Below are 20,552 nucleotides of genomic sequence, written 5' to 3'. Positions count from 1 at the left end.
ATTGGCATTGCTTACATCTATAAGAACATTGAACTTGATAAATTGAAGCATTACTTTGCAATTAGAAGCTCACTTTGTGAAGTGCCTTTTTAACTGAAAGTTATTTGCTAGACAACTTGTGGTTAAAAACTTTTTTCAATCAAGTTTTAGATAAATTTTGAATTTATAAAATGATATCCAAATGTCTGACCGCCAATTTTAATCGATAGTTTTCTGGGTGGTATTTTTGCTTATCTTTCTGGCTGGTCAGATTAAACCATCAACATATCGATCAATCGATTGACCCTGCTGACCCCCATCCCTAATTTGCGCGCGAATAACTTTGATAACAATGGATGCAGATTTGCTGCCGCTGAGGAAACGCATAACAAACACCTTCAAACTATGTGGTTTCATGATCCGCTCGGAGAACAGCTCCTACCTGGCGGAGCAGCTGCTGCCTTTCGACGCCGCGGAGCGAGACAAATGGCTGACGGTGATCACGGAGAACCTGCAGAGCCAGAAGCTACTGACGCCGCATGTGGAGCGGGCGGCGCTGGAGAAGGCCATCAACGAGCTGAACCGGGTGGGCTTGGATGAGGGGGAGACGGTCTTCGCCCTGATCGATGCGTTCACGGTGCCCCGCTTCCGGTACAACCAGCGCGTGAAGAAGTTCGAGCTGGACACCCAGCCCCGCCAGCTCCTGACTGCTCCCCGCATGAAATCGGACTACATGCAGCAACGATATGCCATGCTGCTCCAGAAAACCCTGCGCCACGACCTATTTGCCCCGGCTGTCATCCAGGATGGCGTCGGCGCCGAGGCCCAGGCCAAGAAGTTCAAGCTGCAGTTCGCCGAAAACCTGCTGGCCAGCTCGGCGATGAAGGAGGCCGTCGTCCTCGGCTTGCTCACCCAGCTGAAGGAGGGCAAATTCTACGTAGAGGATCCTACGGGCTGTGTCCAGCTGGATCTCACTAATGCCCGCTTTCATGCCGGTTTCTTCTGCGAAGGCTGCTTTGTCCTGGCCGAGGGCCACTATAACAACGGGGTCCTCAAGGGTAAGCATACAGATGGATATTATACTTCTATAATTATGGTAGTTATCTTATTACAGATCAGTTTTAAATCTTTTAAATATATATATAAACTTATCAAACTATATTAAGCTGCCTTTTTTAATTTGGTTTCAGTTAAAAGCCGACTCCGCAAAGTATATACAGTGGCGGACTAAAGTCTACATAAGACCCCACAGTGCCTTCTTTAAGTTTTATTGTTTAACTTCGAAAGTTATTGAGTTATTTTCGCTTTAAAATTAAATTTAAAACAAGACTTCATTTATTTTACTGCAAACGCTATAGAGCTTGTTAACTACCAAAGAAAGGAGTGGTATTTAGACTTTAGTCCGCCACTGTATATTCTTGATCAGTATAACTAGAAAAGTCGATCTCGCCATGTCCATCTATTCATCCGTTTCAAAGCAAACTAGTCTCTCAGTTTTAAATCTATCTGGATGGAAAAACTAAAACTTTATTGTTTAATGCATACCCACTTCGAGATATTTATAGTAATTTTATATTTGTATGTATTTCCAAAAATTCGTTTCTATATCGATATATATGTAGTTGTTTAAAGAATTGCAAGATTTATAATTCAACTTTGGCTTGCCAAAATAAGCTGTCTTTTTTTGTTTTCTTTAAATTATATTAATCACTAATCTTGTGCATTTGCCTTAGTTGATGGCCTGGGTTTTCCGCCCGCGGAGCCGGCGACAAGTAGCCGTGCCTTTTTCGGCACTGCCAACACCTGGGGCGGCGAGTCCGCCAAGCTACTGAAGTACTCACCCCGTCTGCAGGAACTGGAGCGTACCAATACGGAAACAACCATAGTATTCCTATCCGATGTCCGGCTAGATCTGCCCGTCGTCATGGACAAGCTGCGCCAATTGTTTGTGGGCTACGATTCCTGCCCGCCGCAGGCAATTGTGCTCATGGGTCCTTTTACGGCCAGCACAAGGAATCATCACGAGCTTCGGCATCATCTGGATGCCCTGGGCGCCTTGGCAGCTGGCTGTGAGCAGCTGAAGAAGCAAACGGATCTGATACTGGTGCCCTCATCGGAGGATCCCACCGCACCGAATATTTTGCCTCGTGCTCCCATACCCGAGTGCCTGGCAGCGGGACTGCTGAAGGCCTGGCCACGCACCCAGTTGGCCACAAATCCCTGCCGTTTGCAGTACTGCACCCAGCAGATAGTTGTCTGCCGTCTGGACTTGATGGCCAAGTTCTGCCGGAACACCTTGCACTTTCCCGAGGACACGTCGCAGATTGAGCAGCACTTTGCCAGGACCATTGTGTGCCAGGGTCACCTGGTGCCCATTCATCCGATTGCCATGCCAGTGCACTGGGACTACGATCCCGGCTTGTGGCTGTACCCGCTGCCCGATCTGATAGTCATGGGGGACTCGTGCCAGAGTTTTAGCAGCAATCAACATGGGTGCACTGTCCTCAATACCGGCTCCTTTGTCAAGTCCAAGTTCGCCTTCAAAGTATATATACCCGCCACGCGAACCGTTGAGGACTCGGAGATACCAGACGATGTGGAGTAGTTATGATATAGTTAGCCCTAACGTAAGTTTAATAATTATTTAAATTTAAATTGACTTAATGCTTTTTATTATTATTATCATGTGGGAAAACATCTTTAAGGTTAAAGATTTGCTAGGATAAAAAAAAAAAATAAAATAATTTTAGTTACTGTGAAGAGAATTTTAAAAGGAAGGACTAGGATATTAATGTCTGTTAACCATGTTTCCTTATCTAGTCAAAATCAGTTGGAATCAGAGTTTGATAAAAAAAAATTATTTTGGCGTTTAGTTTAGAGGCTTTTGCAATCCGATGCTATAATTATAGTGTTTGGAGCCTGTAAAACAATATTTTTTGGAATCTCTAGAAAAAATCTTTAAATGAGCGGTAGAGTCTCACGTTGTATATTATGTTTGTAACCAAGTTATCTTTCAATTTATATTGAGGAATTCGTTACCGTTCGTTAGAGAATTATTAAAAACTCTTGGCGAATTAAGCCCTTTATGCAAATTGAGCCTACCCAAGGTTTTCATACTTTTTAGTCTGAACACTTAGCTGTTTAACGATTTGAATACAAACATGTTTCGGGGGCCCAGTCTCCTCCGTCCTCACATATTGCTTGGCCAGCCAGCTCCTCCCGGACTTTCGCCTGCCGTGCGAGTGCCTGTTCCCTTGTGATAAGCGGCCCAGCCTCATCATCGCCGTCGTCAGTCATCATATGCGCACAGCATGTGTTCCACAATCGTCTCCTGGCTCGTCGCCGGCTGAAGTGCCTCGCAATCTGCTTTTTACTGCGCGCGGGGGTTGTCTATTACTTTTCATGACTTAAAGCCGATTTGGAAAAATATTGTTACTCTGCCGCTGCTGCCCATTTTTTGGGTCGTGGAAATTCAATTTCCCAGGCTGGCGCGCAGCTTCTCGGCAGCTGAAACGGCAATTTTGATAATGCGTTTGACCTGAGGACATCGATGGCAATGGCCCCCATTTGCTGTCACATGACCAGTTGCCGAATCGTTTTTTAAGACATCATTAGCCGGTTCTGTGGCAGAAGGGCACTGGCTTTCTTTCTGCCTCGGAGGGTTTTTCCTCCTATTGATTTATGATTTATGAGTGCAACTTGGATAGTTGTATGCCTGCCGCACGTCCCTGGGATCAATTTACAAAATGTGTCCGCCATGAGTGTCAATTCGATTTGGGGGGCGTGGTCAGCCCTGAGTGCTAACTATATATTTTTTGCGCCATCCCCCATTTTCGAAGCTTAAACATTTATATTTGCCTGATTTCCCCTTTTTTATGCTGGCATTCCAGATCCGCAGACTCAAAATGTTTCCTTTCTGTGACAACAATCTTGCTTCTGCTTCATTTAACTGGTACACTGGCAACTTTTGAAATTTAAATATTGTTTTGTGGTTTCCCTTTGCAACTTGGCCGCAGCGCAGAGCAATAACATAAAAAAAAAACATTTTATCTGTTATGGTCATCAGTTTTTATGGTGTCCTCCCCGAAAAGTTGACACCATTTAATTTGGAGCTAAAGCTTTTTCCTTCCCACCAAACTCCGGACTCGATTAAAGCAATCGCTGATGCGGAATTCGGGAACCTGTGCCTTGGCCATCAATCACTCGTGACCAGATGCGCCCCAAGTGGCCCCAGTCCAATCAAGGATCAAAGCCACCTTCGGCTATCCTTCCGCACACACATGCTCGGCAATCAAACGACAATGCACTCATGTGCATATCCTGTGGTTATTTGACAATTGTTAACCCATCTTTTGGCTTTGTTTGACGGACTCTTCGGTGTTGCCAAGTGGCCATATGCCAAGCGTCCCTCGCAAATCCATCCAGCAATCCTCGGCTTGGTGGTGTGATTTTGATTTGAATGAATATACTTGACTGGGGTGGCTTTAATCGTTTGCCGTTGATACCCTTTCGAGGGGTTTAAAAACATGATTATCTGCGGTTGTCTCAGTTAGATTTCTTATTCTGTACTATTGATAAAAATTCATATACATACAACTTTACACTGATATAAAAATGAAAGAGTAAAAATAAATACCAGACTATTGAATTTAAAACTGCATATTAAATATTAAAATTCAAATATTAAACCATAATATTAAATACAATGCAATACAATAATGTGAGTTATAGTTTAAATTTTCAGATATTTAAATCAAATCCGAAAATAGTCAAATGAAAAATTAAACAATTTGCTAATATTTTCATATTTAAAATAACTTAAAATCGCAATGGATCAAATTCATAATAAAAATATTAAAATTGAATACAAAATATTTGTATAAAAAAAAAACAAGTAAAAATATAAAATAGATTTCTTAATTTATATTACCCTTCTAAAGACCCCCATTAGGGTATATTTTAAACCAGTATTTTTAGCACATATGGTCAAAGGCTTTGGCTGGCGCTTTGAAACCGCAACGTCAACTGGAAAATCAAAAGTTCGCCTTTGTTTATGGACGCATTCTTTTGTTCGCAGCCATTGATACTCGGAGGGTTTATTAACTTTTTACGGACTCGACAATGAGCTGCATCCTTATAGCTGCTGTCGGCATTCAACATTTGATAGGGTTATCATCAACATTGTGTGCACTGGCAGGCCACTAAAACACTGCGAGGAGTTTTGGCACTCGATGAAGGGATTGCGAATAAATCCGCTCCATAAACTCCATGAAAGTTACAACAATGTATCAACTTAAGTCCCGGACGTGCGGCTGTCCGGACTCCGGACGTGTGCCAACATTTACGCCTCAATTATCAGCCGCAGAGCAAACACTTGGGGTCACCACTTGCCATCACACAGAGGCGATAATTTGCCGGCCATAAGCTGCTCCCACACATGCCATAGACCACGGACCACCCAGTGTCCGTTTCTCTATTTTCATACGAATCCCAAACCATCAAATTCAATTCAATCGCGGAGCAGCAAGTGAGGCACGTGTCGCCCATTAATTTACGCGTTGGCTTTATCTGTGATTTGCTTGCGCATTCTCAGCCAGCCAGGGATAACTCTCCCGACTCCGGAGCTCCTGACTCTGGCCACGTGCCAGAGTTGGCAAATCAAATGTTTTTATTATTTAAAGCGACAAACGGCGACGCCGTTTTATTGTCTTCCTTAAGCCGATAACAACTGTCGGCGGGAGAGTCGGTGGCAGGACAAATTACAAGGCAGCCGCATCCTGACCGCCATTGTCCTCCGAGTGGATAACGAATTGCACCTTGGGGACACGGCTGTTGGCTGCGTCCTTTGTGTCCTAATGAAGCAACTGGCATGTGATAAATTTTAATTGATTTCATTTACGTCTGTGTGTCTGTGTGTCTTTTGGCCAGGCTCCTTGGCTGCCGATAAGGATCCGTCGCCAAGCGCGGCTCATTAGCCAAGGATAATGCATCTAGATAATGCCGAGATGTTTGACATAATTGAATTTGGCTTGGTAAGCTCTTCTACTAATGATCCTAATGGTGTTTGCTTCAAGCTAAAAGCTACTCACCTTGCAGGGCTTGGTTTAATAATTAGTGGTCGTTGGGGATCGCTAGACTCAATTTACATTTATTAGCCTTTAAAACCATTTATAAGGCTTTGAATTTAACAACACTACCAAAATTAAGTCTTTAACATATAGTTTTCATATCCAAAATGAGCACAAACAATTATATAAGCCAAAATTAAAATTAATTTATATATGTTTGCCTTTTAAATATGATAAGTAAACCAAAAGACTATCATCACGAAGCTTATTATTTTATACCTTTGATTTTAAAATATGTCTTTATTTTTTAAATTTGAAAATTTTTAAATGTTTATTTTTTAGTTTTTTTATAGTAATACAAGTTTAACTATATAATAAGCTTAGTTCCTTTCTCTCATTTTTTTTTTAGAATTTGTCCCTTCAGAATCAGAAATCAATTCAATCCAAAATCTAATCCTCAATTATTTCAAATTGATTGCATTTAAATTAAAACACAACGTTAATCACCGTAGTGGGCAGGACTCTGGACTCGAAAGGAAAATATCATTTTATAATAAAAATATTCTAAGTTAGTTATATTTCTTTAAAAATATCTATCTTTTTTTATGTATTATATATAATTTAGGTTTTTATTTTACCTTTTTTTCCTTCAGAATCAGAAATCAATTCAATCCACAATCTAATCCTCACTTTTATTTCAGCTGAAGACTATTCTCGGGTAGCTATATTTCAAATTGATTGCATTTAAATTAAAACTCAGCATAAATCACCTGAGTGGGCAGGACTCTCGACTCGACTAGACTCGACTCGCTGGCCATTGGGCGGTAAGACAAAAGCCCCAATCCTGCAGCCGTGTCAGCACAATGGCACAGGCGACATAAGCCGATTTCAGGGATATCTCTGCCGGGCTCCAGTTCCCAGCTCCCAGTTCCCAGCTCCCAGCATCGCCCCCCAAAAAATGGTTCGAAAATTATCATCAACGCACAAGTGGCTTGTACTTGTCACACACAGCAAAACGAACCCATCTCCCAACCCCTTGTGTGGACATGGCAAAATATTTTCATTGTGTTTCAGCAGATTTTCCACACGAGAAGGGGGTTGGCAATGGGTAGCAAGGTTTCGAAATGCGATTACCTGCGCTTGCCTATTTGTAGCTTGTTGTTCGGTCTCGGTTCGGTCCTCCAAAGTCGGAATGGGAACTGTCCGCCCTGCCCTGAATGCTAATCGACTTTTGATTGTGTGTGTTTGCCGGGGCAGGAGGTTGGCACAAAAAGGTTCAAATGGTCGGGCCATAAATAGGAATTTATGCGAGATTGTTTTTTTTTCTGTTTTTTTTTTTTTTTTTTGAACGGACCGAGATTTATAGATGAGGGTGGTCCAGCGTGTTGATTGAATTTGCCCATGCCCATGGCTGGGTGGTATATTTGCTGTTTTGGGATACGGATGCGGATGCGGCCGACACAGGTGACATATTCCTGCCGACCAAATGACAAGTGTTAACGCCTGTTTTGTTTATTTCTCTCCCCCGGATCTCTATTGTAATTGCTAAAAAACTTAAGCTGCGTAAAATCCCAAGTTTCAATTTAACGCTCTCATGATTTCTTGTCGGGATTTCCCGGACATGTGAGTTTGACAAGTGCAGCTTGCACTGGCGGCTATCTTATCTGGGCATTTTTTGATTGAAAAAGCATCCGCCATCCGCTGGCGCTCCCATTTGACACTAAGCAGATGCGGTTGAGAATGGTCCATGTGGTCGGTCGGCCACGACTCTCCATCTCTCCATCGCTCCAACTCAAATCTCTCTTTCGAACTTCGAGCTCGACAGGATTTCTGCAGAGAGTGGTTTGGAAAGGAAAAATTCAGGGCATGCGCCTGGCCGTCAAGGGGGCGTGTTTCGGCGAAGCGCCAATGGACAAATGCCAAAATGGAGTCGCCACCAGAGCGTTGTTGAAGCGGGACAGGAAATTGATTGGGGGCCAGCAGAAGAGTCCGGAGAACGGGTGGCCTGCACATGATTGCACATATGTGCCGCCTGCGATTGCTGGCCAAGATTGCCAGTGGAAGAGCAGTGGGGAGCACAAGCGGCGGCGGTGGCAGCCAAAAAAAAATGGCGACGTCCCGACGCTATCGCTTGCAGGCAACATACGTGTGTACTCGCAACAACATGTGTGATGTGTGCCCCGCCGTATGGGACATGGGTCTCCTCTTCCTCGGGACTCCTCGCTGCCCTCCAGGCTCACCCATATGTAAGTTCCTACATACAATGCGGCGTAAATAAACAGACTGCCTCCACAAAGGCGACTTCCTTGGTCCTCCTTCTTGTTTCGCTCTAAGCATTTTGTTTTATTATTATGGAGCTCACTGGTATGGGCTCTGTATTTCGGTTATGGCACATGCCGGAAGTGGCGCTTTGGCCCGATATCGACAATGGCCCATCAAGCTGATGGACCTGCCTATCAATAGTTGCCTGGCGGCCAAACTAAACCTCTTCCTTTGACTCGCTGCTTGATTTATGTTGTGGTGTCCTGATGATTGATGCGTTTGCTCTTAACTTGGCTCTCACTTTTTTGTCCACAAGCGGGATTTAGACGGTGAAGTTGTTTGCCTGACAGCTTACAAATTTGACATTGTTATGGTTTGGTTTTCTTTTTAAGACTGTGTAGTGCTTTAAGGTTAACTAACTATACAACGAAAAAGTATCAGATTTCATCAAAATCTACTAATTTAAACTGAATTAGAAAAAAAATCATATATAATTAAAAATTGAATTCTAAAATAATCCAAATTGTATTCCTAAGAAATATATTATATGTGTAGAATTTCTTTGATAGACAAGACTAATTTAAATTGTAAGCAAACTTATATAAAAATTAATAACTCAAAATAAATTTATTAATAACATTAACAAGCAGGGATATAAAAAATATCACTTTTATAAAGAAGTCTTCTTAAACTGTTTTGTTTTTGATAATAATAATAATATTTGTTTACTTTTAAAATAATGATTTTGTACTTAAATAAAAAAACTATTTATACTATTAAAGTAATAATATTTGTTGTACATTTTAATAAAAAACCAACCAAAATTTGTCTGAAATATTTGTACCTTTGTAATTAGCTTTTTCGCGAAATTACCGATTTCTTGTTTAACCAAAATGTTTTCTTTCCTTAATTTTCCTGAAGCCATAAGCACGTTTTGGTAATTATTCAAACTGATTACAGGCCGGGACTCGTAAAACTTTATGCCCAAGTTTTATCTACATTCTGGCTTTTCTTGACGTTTTTTATCTGTGTCGAGATTTAAACTCATTTTCCGTGACTTCTTGCGGAGTAAGTTGCATTTATAAATTAGGGAGTTTGGGTTTGAGGAGGAACCACCTCAAGACTGCACAGTGGCCCCCGAAAAAGAGCTGGCCCAGTCAAGCGTAAATGATTTCAACAATATTTCACTTAAAAGATTCAAATCACGCGAGAGGCGAGAAAGAGACAACAATGAGTATAAAGCATAACAAGGGAAAATATAAATACGCATACGACAAGTGCGACAGAAAGGGGGAAATGGAAAAGCGTGCTGGGGGGTTGGGAAACGCACGCGACAGAAGGAAACGGATACGCTCGAAGGGGTTGCAAACAGATTCAAAATTTCCAACCACATATGACATTGCTCCGCAGAGCATTGCGCCCCTCCGCATTTCAGGCTCCTCTCGTGGAAACGCTGGCAAAAAAATTCAAATGTACTCCAAGTAGTTAGTGGGTCAGACGGGGAGTGTGGCCAACTAACTGTCGCGTTTTTTCGCTTTTCCATGCTTTCAGCGGAAGTCCCAAGCCCGCGATATGGTGAAGGGCTAAAGGCGAGTGAGAGGGGCTATATTGTCGTCCTTATGCCAAGGGTCGTCAAGCGCGAACATTTGCATAATCAAATAATAAAAATTTGCATAATTTTATTTTTTACGATACGCATGCCACACTCTTTTACCCTCCCTCTGCTGTTTTGCCCTATGAAAAGGAAGGAAAATAAAACTTTTCAGTTTCAATTTGTGTTTTGTCTGGGGAAAGACATTATGGCCACCGTTATCTGGCCAACTCCCTCTCCCTTTAGCTCTCCCGATTCCAGTTCTATAAACACAAAATGGTGTCAATATTTATTGGTGAACCTGTTTCTTATCTCTGCCAGCGACGCGCCATTTAAAATTTGCAACTTTTAACTATTAAAACAAAAAAGTTCTTCTCTTTGGCTATATCAAAAATTGTTTCCATCGTAAATTTCCTAAAAAGACAAATAATAGTTGCCCATTAAATGTCTGAAAGGGAATGCAACTGATAAATCAATTACTTTGTTGGCTGAAATATTTTTTGTACACGTTACGATGACTAATTTAGTTTAAACATTTATTGATTTCGACGCAAAATGATCATAGATTATTTTTTGAAATCGTTTGATAAATGTTATTTAATTAATTATGATAAAAAAAAGTTTATAACATTAATAAAGGCACGAATATGTATAGTAAGCCTGGAAATTTAATGTTGATATATATTAATAAATACTTAATCCTCTTATTTTTTGTCTTGCCTGTGCTCATCTTTATTCTTAGAACTTAAAATTCCCTATTTTTGTTTTGTTTTTAAAATTCTTACCTTTCATTCAGAAGTCATAAATAGCCATCCATAAAGTGAACCCCTACTTCCACTCTAGTTGGTAACCAACTTTTGGCTTACTACGCGTATACTCGATTTGCATGCCGTTGCTTTGCCGTTAGATTTTTTGCTATATACATTGCGGTGCTAAAGTCGCAGGCAAAATATTTAGCATGTCAAATGACATATTTGCGGGTTGCCATTCTTTTTTTTTCAGTTAAGGACAACCGCGATTTGGCCAAGGATGTAAGTGTCTTACTCGGTATCCCGCTCCAGTTTTTGGTCTCTTGCTCCGGTTTTTACCTGGCATATGTGTGCCTCGGTCGCTGTATCGCTGCCATTTTTGCCGTTTTGTGCTTCATTTATCATTTGGCGGGATTTCCATATACTCAGCATATTTGCCATGATATATGGCTGCTGTGTGCTTAACCCAGCCAGAGATCGCGACGAACAGTTGTGCCCGGGTAGTGTGTCACTTGTTCGATGACAAGCAACCCCACGGCGCCATCGCCCGTTCCACACATGGTGTAATTTAGATAAGTGGCCATTCTTCATTTTAATGCTCATAATTTCATAATGTGTACACCCATATGCAGTCCCTCCCTTTCCATCGTGGCCCACTCCCTGAGAATATTCCAAATTAAAATCGTGCATTAAGAGCTGGGAGCAAACAACATGGTCAGCGTCGTGCGTTGCTTATGCCATTTATTTTATTTTGGGCGAGAATTTTTGTTTTTGCCAGTCCAGCGCCACCTTGCCACCAATGTGAACCCCCTTTGTCTTTTTGGGGCTACCAATTCGCATGAATATGGAACAGGCGAGTGGAGAACCCGCGAATGTTGAATATGTGTTTTTTCCACGTTGTGGTCTGATTTACGAGCCATAAAAGTTAACTTAATTAAATGGTTTTTGGCGTTCGCTGAATATTTATGGGGCCAGCATTTCAATGTGTCGGAGAAAGTTATGGGAAACGTTTTAGAAATTTGGTCAAGACAACTAGGAGACAGGATGCGTACCTTAATTAAGAAGGGAAAACATTTTTAAACACAATTTATTTCATAGAAAATACATATTTTACAGAAATATCACTACTACTTTTCTTTACACAATATAATAAACAATTGATTAAATTACTTCTAATAAAGTTATTTTATTAGATAGCTTAGATAGTTTCTTAGTTTACTCGAAGGCAACTGGGGTCGATTTTTTGTACACAATCATCCCTGACCAACAGCAAGCAAGTATTTCATTCAAACAAACAAGTGTCGAAATATAAATTTTACGCATTTCCAGTCACTTTAACTTTTCTGCTTTTCAAACGCGTTTCATGCTTCAGTAAACCAGGGAACAATCTACCCGAATTGAAGCAGAATGAGTAACAACCTACGAGTGATGGAGAACAACACTTAAAGTCAGCTTAAATGGCGACCGCAGAAACATTCACTCGTAAATCAATTAGCACCCACAACAAGTACCATGAAACCCATGGGGATCTCCTGTTGCCTTGCGGCTTTTCGGAAAATTAACTACCTGCTAAGTTAATTGAGCAAACAACGCTTGGCAGGACTCAGGACAGGAGAGCCTGCCATAAAAGTTGTGCAGCGGTCCAACTAAAAAGTCAGTGGCTGCGCTGCGGCTTACAACTATTAATTATGCGGGCTAAAGTTATGACAGCAGAAAACAGCCGCAGAATTCGAACAGCGAAACTAAAAACTGCCAACTGCCAGCCAGCGAGCAAAGGGAAGCGCACATCATAAATTACGGCCAGGACACGGCCATGGAGTGCAAGGATGTGCCAGCTCCAGCTCCAGCTCCTCCTGGATATATATATACTATATGTGTGTGCGGTAAGCCGCCGCCTGTCTTTTGGCCATGGCAAACAGCTTCCATGCATCCAAAAATATTCGAAAATTTCAATGGAACTGATGCGGGGACTGGAGCTGGAGCTGGAACCTCCTGGCACAAAGGTATCCTGCCACGGCACAAAATGGCCACCGCAGAGCAGCGCACAAAAAGTGTCATGGCGCATGAAAAACTTCCTGCACGGCAGTGACTTGGCCCCAGGCCTCCAGTGTTCAGTATTCAGCATTCAGCTCTCAGCTTTCAGCTTTCAGCCTTCAGCCTGTCCTGTCCGTGGCCAAAACAATGGCACAGCTCCTCCGCAGTTTCGGCAAATGAAAGTCGCATTGTCAGGCTCAATGTTTCCGGTCGGCTCATGGATGTCCTCGGCCCGACTTTCAGCTCTCCAGCCATCCAGCCTCCAGCCTTCAGCATCCACAGCGTCTGAGTCTGAGTATCCATTCCCTGGCCTGAAACAAAGCGCATCCGTTTGGCGAAAATTGAAATGACAAAGTTCAAAGTTTAAGCGGCTTGGCTGTCAGTTTTTCTGGGGCTCTTATAGTGTCGCGTTCGGTGCACAGAAAACATTTAAAGATAGATTCGTTCATTTTTTTATTAGTTACTATTAGCTAAATGAAATTTTCTCTTTTTTAAAATGTTTGAAAACCAAATACGCTATTTTGTAATGTATAATTTCATAATTTGGCGTATACTAAAGTGATTAAGTCAATTTTATTGAAGCACAGTTTAGAAATTGTTCTGCGTAATTTGATTACTGTCTATTAGTTTGGTTATTTTGTTTTATTTAACTCTTTATAAGCGTAAAATCACGTTTTAACATATTGAAAACATTCTGTTGTTTTCTTTTATTGTTGAAAATTTTGGCAAAATATTCAAAAGCAACATTTTTTTAGCAAAAAATCTTTTGGAACGAAACTAGATTAATAAACTGAAATGTTTTAAAAGTATTTTAAAGGCTAAAATGTAGCAGATGATTCAACAATAAAACTTTGCTTTCCAAAAATTGTTTGTAAATGTAAAACGTGTAGAGTAATTGTCGTAAGAAACTGAAACGCTTTTTTAAAGGATTTTGAGAGCTGATTAATGTGTTAATAAAATTCACAAAGCAACAAACATCAATTCGTATCAAATATTAAAGCCTATGGCATTTTACATGTTAGCTAATCAAATGTGATTAAAAAATCCTCTAAAATAGTGTATTTATACTGTGACTTGATATTGGAGAGCTTATTTGCTTTTTTCCGTGTGGCAAGGAATTAAGTGCCCCGAACCACAGGGCTAATCAACGGGCAAACACTCAAACCACATCGATTGCAGGCAGTGGCTGCGGTTGAAATTAAAAACGACCGGGAGCAAGTGGAAATTAAATTGCCTGCAGTTAAAAAACACTTTGGCCAGGCACCAGTCGCAGTAACAACAATGTAATAAAAGTCATCTCCTGACACGCCCCCTCCTCGCGGCGATACTTCCCCCAGTGCTGCGACTCCACCGCGGCATTTGCATACTTTTAAGCGCAGATGAGCAGAAATCACTCATACGCACGGGGAGCCATTAAGGGGGTTGATGGGGCGGAGCCAAAGCCCAGGGCTCAGGCTTACTCCAGCTGTCGGATTTTCTTGCTCCTGCTGGCTGCCTTGTTGTTGTTGTGCTATTATGACGGTATTTGCATTGTGTTTAAACGTATTTGAACACGATTTTGAGTCAAGGGGATTGGATTGGATTGGATGGTTAAAGGGGGCTTGAACCGAACCCAACCACCGCTCGCCAAATGAGCAGGCAATTTATTTACGGTCAAATTGCGAGGTTAGACAAGGCAAACAAAGCGGCGCAGGTCGCTGCGCAATGGGATCCCCCTCGGATTGCTCCTTGGTGGGCGTAAAAATGTGATAAATATGAAATGTGATTATGGCTGCTATTATGTAGCACCCACCAGGATGATGATGAGGCTTATTATGAAGTTGCCTTCTGCGGTTGGGCCGCCTTGGGCGTCGTTTTGAGTGAGTGGCTGCCATGAGACTGTCTGTCTTGCCTTCTTGCCATCCTGAATGTGGTGGCCTCTCGTAGATGAAATGAGGAAATGTGATTTTGACGATGTGTTCGCTTTACGGCAACGGGAACTCATGTGGGTGCCGCCTGCTTGTTTTTGTGTGGGCGCCGGATGTTGTAATTGTTTTTTAAAGGAAGCTTGAATTGCTCGTTGGGGAAATGTACGAAATAAATCATCGGCAGCTATAAATGGGAAATCTCGGCTTGGGTGATAAAATAAAACTAAATGTGAATTGTCTCAAGCTGGTCATAATGCCAGAGGGTTGGAGAATAAAGATTTTGAGTTGCTTGATATATTTTAATCAACCTAATTTATTTCAAATCAATAGTTACGTAAAAGATTTGTAATGCATAATTAAAAAAATTTGTTGTTATCCTTGATCAAGACTAAACATTATTTAATTTAATTGTTTACAGGTTTTGTTGTTCCTAACTTTTTTGTAGAAGATATTTTAAAACAGAGAAACTTTTGATATTGGAATTCCTGTTCCATAGCAATATTTATATTTGTTTTGGCATTTATGATGACATGAAACCGTTGAAAACCTTTTTTAAAATGATAGAAAACGGGCCTTTGACCTTAAATTTGTTAAAATGGTTTACCTACAGTATTCAAACTAGGACAAGATTATTTATTAATATTAATAAAAAAAACAATTTTTGTTTTGCACATATATTTTGAGTGTCTAAACTAAGCTTCAATATATTAGAACTCATATTCTTCTTTAAAGTATGATTTAAAACAGTTAACATCACACCATAACATATCAGCCACCTTCTATTTATCTCCGTACCTTTATGCTCCCCACCAATTTGCTTACATTAAATTTCCCAGCAATTGTTTTCACCCCACACTTCCTGAATGCTAAAGGAGAAGCCAGACAAAATGTCTTTATCAAGTGGCAAGCAGCGAACACAAAGCCATAAAATGCTAATCCCATCATGGGAACAATGAGCAGAGCAGAGCGGATCGGAGCAGAACGTTTGCCGTTTAGCGATGCCATCAATTGATACATCAGTCGATAAGGCAGCAAGACATCCTGTGAGAATCCTGTGAGAATCCCGCGTGGCTGCTTGGCTTTTGTGGCACGGGGCTAACAGGATTTGGCCACGCTAAATCAACGCAATTCGACGTGGCTCATTTGGGTGCAACAACGAGCCAACGAAATCGCTGGGGGAGCAGCCACCACCCAAGGAATTCGTTGCGCTTTGTTGGAATTTGCCATGCTACAAATTCGAGGCTCATGGGAACTGAGTTCAACAATCCGTCCATAGGGGGTTGGCAGAAGTGTGGAAATATTGAAATTCGAAATTCATTCTTGCCAAAAACTGCAGAAACACTCTGGAAGCTCGGTGTATTAGTCGCGCCGTGTGGCTTTGGCCCAGTGACTGCCTTTTGCACCCAGGACATCCTTTGCACCCCGAGATATCCTATTATCTTGTTACCATTTCGGTTCCCAGCTCATTAGCGTCGGCGTCGCAGTTTTTGTGGCCGCATCTAATTGCTGCATGCGTCCAACTTGCATCCTGGAGAAGCGCGACTGCAGGATTCAGCTTCACTGCGCTAACAAGTTGAACATATTCTTCGCCCTACTTACATGGCGTATGTTACTTTCGTCGAAAGGCATGTGCCCGCCGAATTTCTGCCGGTTTTTCTATGCCTGGGAACCTATGTTTTTGGTCTACTTCACAACAGGAATGGGTTGGTCGGCATAGACTTTCAAAAACTACATATGTTTCCAAATCAAAAAGATACCCACGCCTATTTGAATTTCTATGTACGTTTTGTATTTGAATTTTGATGATTTCCGTAGAATTTCTTAAAAATCTTAAGGCAAAATTATTTTTAATAAAGATACCATCGTTTTTTAGCATATATGGAGATCAGAAGTCTTCTTATTTCAACATTTTTAGAAAATGTACTTTATTGTTTTTTTAAATTTCTCAAGAAAAAGAATATGGTCCATTTTTGTTTAACAAATTGAAAAGGGTTCTTTGTTTAAAAGCTAACTTTTTAATCAAAGTTTTCAAAGCTTGTAATGTTTTGTATCATAAATCTTTCTTCCATTTAAGTAAAACCTTTTAAATAAAGCAAAGTAAAACTTTTTATATAAAATTTTATTTATAAAAAAAAATCTTTATCATTGTTTTATGCTCATTTTTTAATTTGTTAAGCATACGCACTTAAAAAGATACAGAGTATAATAAACTTTGCAATATTTTAAATTTTTATAACTTATCTTTATTTCACCTAAAAATGTTTTTTAAATGTGATAAATTTTATTCAAAGATGAAAGTAATTTTTTAAGAAGCTTATGCTAAAAACAAGTTTTTAAAACCTTTACTTATCGAAAATAAAATCCGGATAAAAAAGGTTGCTGTAGAAATATATATGTTTACAAATTCTGAAAAAGTTTAGACCCCAATCCCCAAAGTTTAAAAAACAATTCGTTTCAATTATTGGATTTGCATAACAATTAGATTTTTATTAAAACACTCAGCCACACATTGAATGCTATTACTAGCAGATCTGCAACTTAACCATAATATCTTACAATGATCAAACTGAAGACCCATTCGGGTCCCAGGAAAAGACAAAGAATTAATACAGACACGGGGAGATCCAGTTATATGTTTAAGATACGAATTGCACTACATTTAAGACTAAGGGAAATTAAATCGGAGCGTGGGTAGAACTAAAATTAATATCACAATCGAAAACGGGCATTACTAGATGACTAGACCAAGGAAAACCAACGTATGGGTGATGGGTCCTGGGGATGAGCTGTCTTAGAAATATCCGAAGAAATGCTTCGATCATTTGGGCATGCCGCCCATTCGACGACCTGGCGGAGTGCCCCCCACCACGTTGATGATCTCGTTGTCGCCGGCAGAGGAGGACGTGTCCTCCAGCTGCGGCTGGTGATCGCTGGCCTTGTCCTGGTGGGCGGTCATGTGCCGCGTCAGGTGGTGCCGCTCCCTGAAGGTCTCCTGGCAGACGGGACACCGGAGCTTCTCCTCGCGTTTGCGGCGATTCGGATCGCAGGCCACCTCGCTTTTGTGATGCGACCGCATGTGGTACACCAGATCGCTGGTCATGCGGAAACTTATGTTGCACTTGGCGCACACGTTCTGCGCGGTCAGTGTGAAAGTGGATGCCAGGGTGGGTGGAATCAGCGTGGAGAGTATGGCTGCCGCAGCGGGATTTTGCAGGGGCTGAGCCACCGTGAATGGATGCGGTGGTGGAGCGAATCCCGGATAGGCATGCAGAAACTCCGCCGGTGGTCCTGGCGGGGAATTCCCCGGCATGGGACCTCCGTTTCCCACATTTCCCGGACCCGGGGGACGAGTGTACAGCAACTGCTGCTTGAGTCGCTGCTGCGCCTGCAACGCCTGCATGGGATTCACCGCCTGGAAGGCTCCATTGAACTGATACTCCGGCCGGAAGTTGTGGTACACAATGGGGCTGGCAGGCAGGGCGCTCTGATTTTGACCACCACTGTTGGTCCGCGGCGGTGGCGTTACCAATGGCGGACTCATCGAGTCGCAGCTCAGCTGGTCGGGACTCAGGGGCGGAGCACCCACGTCCACGGGTGACTCCAGGCGGGAGGTTGTGGACGGTGAGGACGAGGAGGTGGACAGCGACGAGGAGGCCACCTTGGTGAAAGCACTGCGCATCGGCGGTGGTGGTGATGCCGTTGACGGGGCCTCCGGCGAATCCACCAGGGGTATGATCACACTGGGATCATCGTAAACCCTCGGCGAGCGGATGCTGATCTGGGGATATCGCTGGCGTGCCTCCAACAGGCTGATGTACTCCAAGGCCGCCGGCGAAGGTGGTTGCGACGAAGCTCCTCCTCGAGGCGACAGATCTGTGGGATAGTGGTTCATCTGGTGCTGCTGTTGCTGCTGCTGCTGCTGCTGATGGTGATGGTGTTGCAGTGCCTCCTGGAGACGAGCCTGCTTTTCGGCCTGCTTCTGCTTGATCCGCTCGTCGGGCATCATGAGAAAGGCCACATCGAAGGCGCGCTTCAGAGTGGTCTTTCCACCGGCTGGCGATGTGGGCGTCTCATTGTTGTTATTATTATGATTGGTGGCCGGATTTGGCTGCGGCGACTGGTGATGCTGCTGCTGTGGCGACGATGTCGAGATCCTCAGCTCGGCATGCTGAGGCGGCGTGGAGCGACGCTGGCCAGGACTCGCATGCGACGGCAGGCTATCCATGAGCAGATTCATTTTCACTTCAATACACTTTTCGACTTTCACTTGGTTTGCTGTGTGGACCTCTCTAGTTCCTTGCGTTTCGAAATTCCAGTTTCGACTGCTGGCCGCCCGCAATCTGTTCCTCTTTAAGTACCCGCCGCCACCACCGCCGCGTCTAGTTGGAATTCTCGTATTCTCATATTGTCCCATTCAAATGGGAAAGGCAACTCTCCGCACTCGCGGCACTTGGCCCATCTGTCCTGATTCTGCTCGGAGTCTGTTCGGATTCAGGTTCAGGTTCTGAGTCTGGCTCAGGACCAGGTCCTGCAGAGAGCGGTTGCAGTCACCACCCTTATGTTTCTGCTCTCTTTCTCGCTCGCCCTCTCTTTCTTTTGTAACGTTCCCTCTCTTTCTCCGGCCCACTCTCTGTCTCTGGAATGTCCATCTGCTCTGCCAGTTGGCGAACATATTCTGTGGTTTTATTGTGCCAGCCTTGGCCAGGACGAGTCCTGGTTGGCTGGCATCCCCGGCCAGGTTGGCTATTCGAAAGCGTTGAAGTATTGTATGTGATGCGGGGCACAGTGGGGCTTATACAATTTAATCCTTACAAAAAATGCACTTGTTAATTAAATTAAAAAATTAAATTTAATTTAAAAATAAAATGGTTTCTGGTTTTTTTTTATAATTTTATAAGGTTTTTTTGATTTCTAAAATAAAATGAATATATTAAATTTCAGGAAAATATTAAACTTATTTATTTCATTTAAAGTTTAAAAAAACCTTTTTCTTCTGGCTCAGTTCAACAAGGTTATTCTCTTTTATTAGTTTCAACCAATTTAAAAAGGTGTAATCATCGATTACTAAAATATTAGAAAACTGGATTCAATCTGGGGTGCTGCAGAAATATCTTCAAAACAAATTTCAATGGACTTTCTTTTGTCACACAATTGAAAGAGATTTCTGAAATTTACATTTTTTCACACCAAAAACTTACGTGCAGAGTAATACGGAATAAATCCTCAAACTTAAAGGAGTATGTTACTTAAAAATGGACCAAGTTCAGTAATCCATTTCGTCCTTTTTAGGATGATATAAAACCATATAAAACCTGTTTGTTGGTTGTGCACTGTTTGAAAAATTTTACCCAAAGAATTGTCTGTTTTTTCCCACTGTCCCCTATTCGCTGTGCAGATAACTTTTCGAAAAGAGGCGGCGCTTGGTCTTGGTCCGCTCTCGCTTTCGCTCTTTTCGCCCCTTACACCCACCCCGGAAAATATGGCAGGACCTGCCCTCTCTTTCTAGCTCTATCCCTCTCTCTGCTGACGTTGATATCCTTGTTGCAAGTGTTTCCGAACAGGTTGTTTTTGTCGATTTTTTAGCAGCGCCAGCGAGATTGTGTGAATATGTGGTCATGTTTTGTGTGGCTGTATTTGTTGTATTTTGTTGTATTTCTTGCATTTGTTGCTGCTGGGCTGGATTTTGAGTATATGCTGCGCGTAGCCTTTACATATTGCCAGGCACACACATACATACACACTGGCACACCCAGGGACATAGATATAGCGATGGGAATCCCCTGTTTTGTAGGCGACTGTTGAGCGCCGAAAGATTTCGCCGTAGTGAAATATTTATTTGTCAGTTAAATTGTTGGGCTCTGTGTGGAAAAAGTGCCAACCGGCCAGTAAATATACACATATATGTATGTTGGCCATGCAACAATAGCAAATTGTGCAATGTTTTCCGTTCGTTTTCCGTCCC

At 42.2% G+C, this 20,552-nt stretch overlaps 2 protein-coding genes across 2 annotated transcripts; one reads left to right on the top strand and one right to left on the bottom strand.

Annotated features, from left to right (window-relative positions):
* The first annotated feature begins 258 nt into the window (after positions 1–258).
* LOC128258099 (DNA polymerase epsilon subunit 2) lies at positions 259–2,638 on the top strand. The gene is made up of 2 exons (XM_052989514.1): positions 259–1,037; positions 1,713–2,638. The coding sequence occupies exons 1-2, from the start codon at positions 332–334 to the stop codon at positions 2,582–2,584; spliced, it is 1,578 nt and encodes a 525-aa protein (XP_052845474.1). The 5' UTR covers positions 259–331; the 3' UTR covers positions 2,585–2,638.
* Positions 2,639–17,077: 14,439 nt separating this feature from the next.
* Positions 17,078–19,315, bottom strand: LOC128258098 (uncharacterized). The gene has a single exon (XM_052989513.1). It carries the CDS (start codon positions 19,002–19,004, stop codon positions 17,409–17,411), a length of 1,596 nt encoding a protein of 531 aa, XP_052845473.1. The 5' UTR covers positions 19,005–19,315; the 3' UTR covers positions 17,078–17,408.
* Positions 19,316–20,552: the final 1,237 nt, after the last annotated feature.

Source organism: Drosophila gunungcola (genome assembly GCF_025200985.1).
Source record: "Drosophila gunungcola strain Sukarami chromosome 3L unlocalized genomic scaffold, Dgunungcola_SK_2 000003F, whole genome shotgun sequence".
Lineage (NCBI taxonomy): Eukaryota > Metazoa > Arthropoda > Insecta > Diptera > Drosophilidae > Drosophila > Drosophila gunungcola.
This window is presented reverse-complemented; position numbering and strand designations above follow the sequence as displayed.

Excerpts from the sequence above, each read along its gene's own strand:
- LOC128258098 (XM_052989513.1), bottom strand. The coding sequence starts at position 19,004 with ATGGGACAATATGAGAATACGAGAATTCCAACTAGACGCGGCGGTGGT.
- LOC128258099 (XM_052989514.1), top strand. The coding sequence starts at position 332 with ATGGATGCAGATTTGCTGCCGCTGAGGAAACGCATAACAAACACCTTC. Across the intron at positions 1,038-1,712 it reads TAACAACGGGGTCCTCAAGG|TTGATGGCCTGGGTTTTCCG; the intron begins GTAAGCATACAG and ends CATTTGCCTTAG.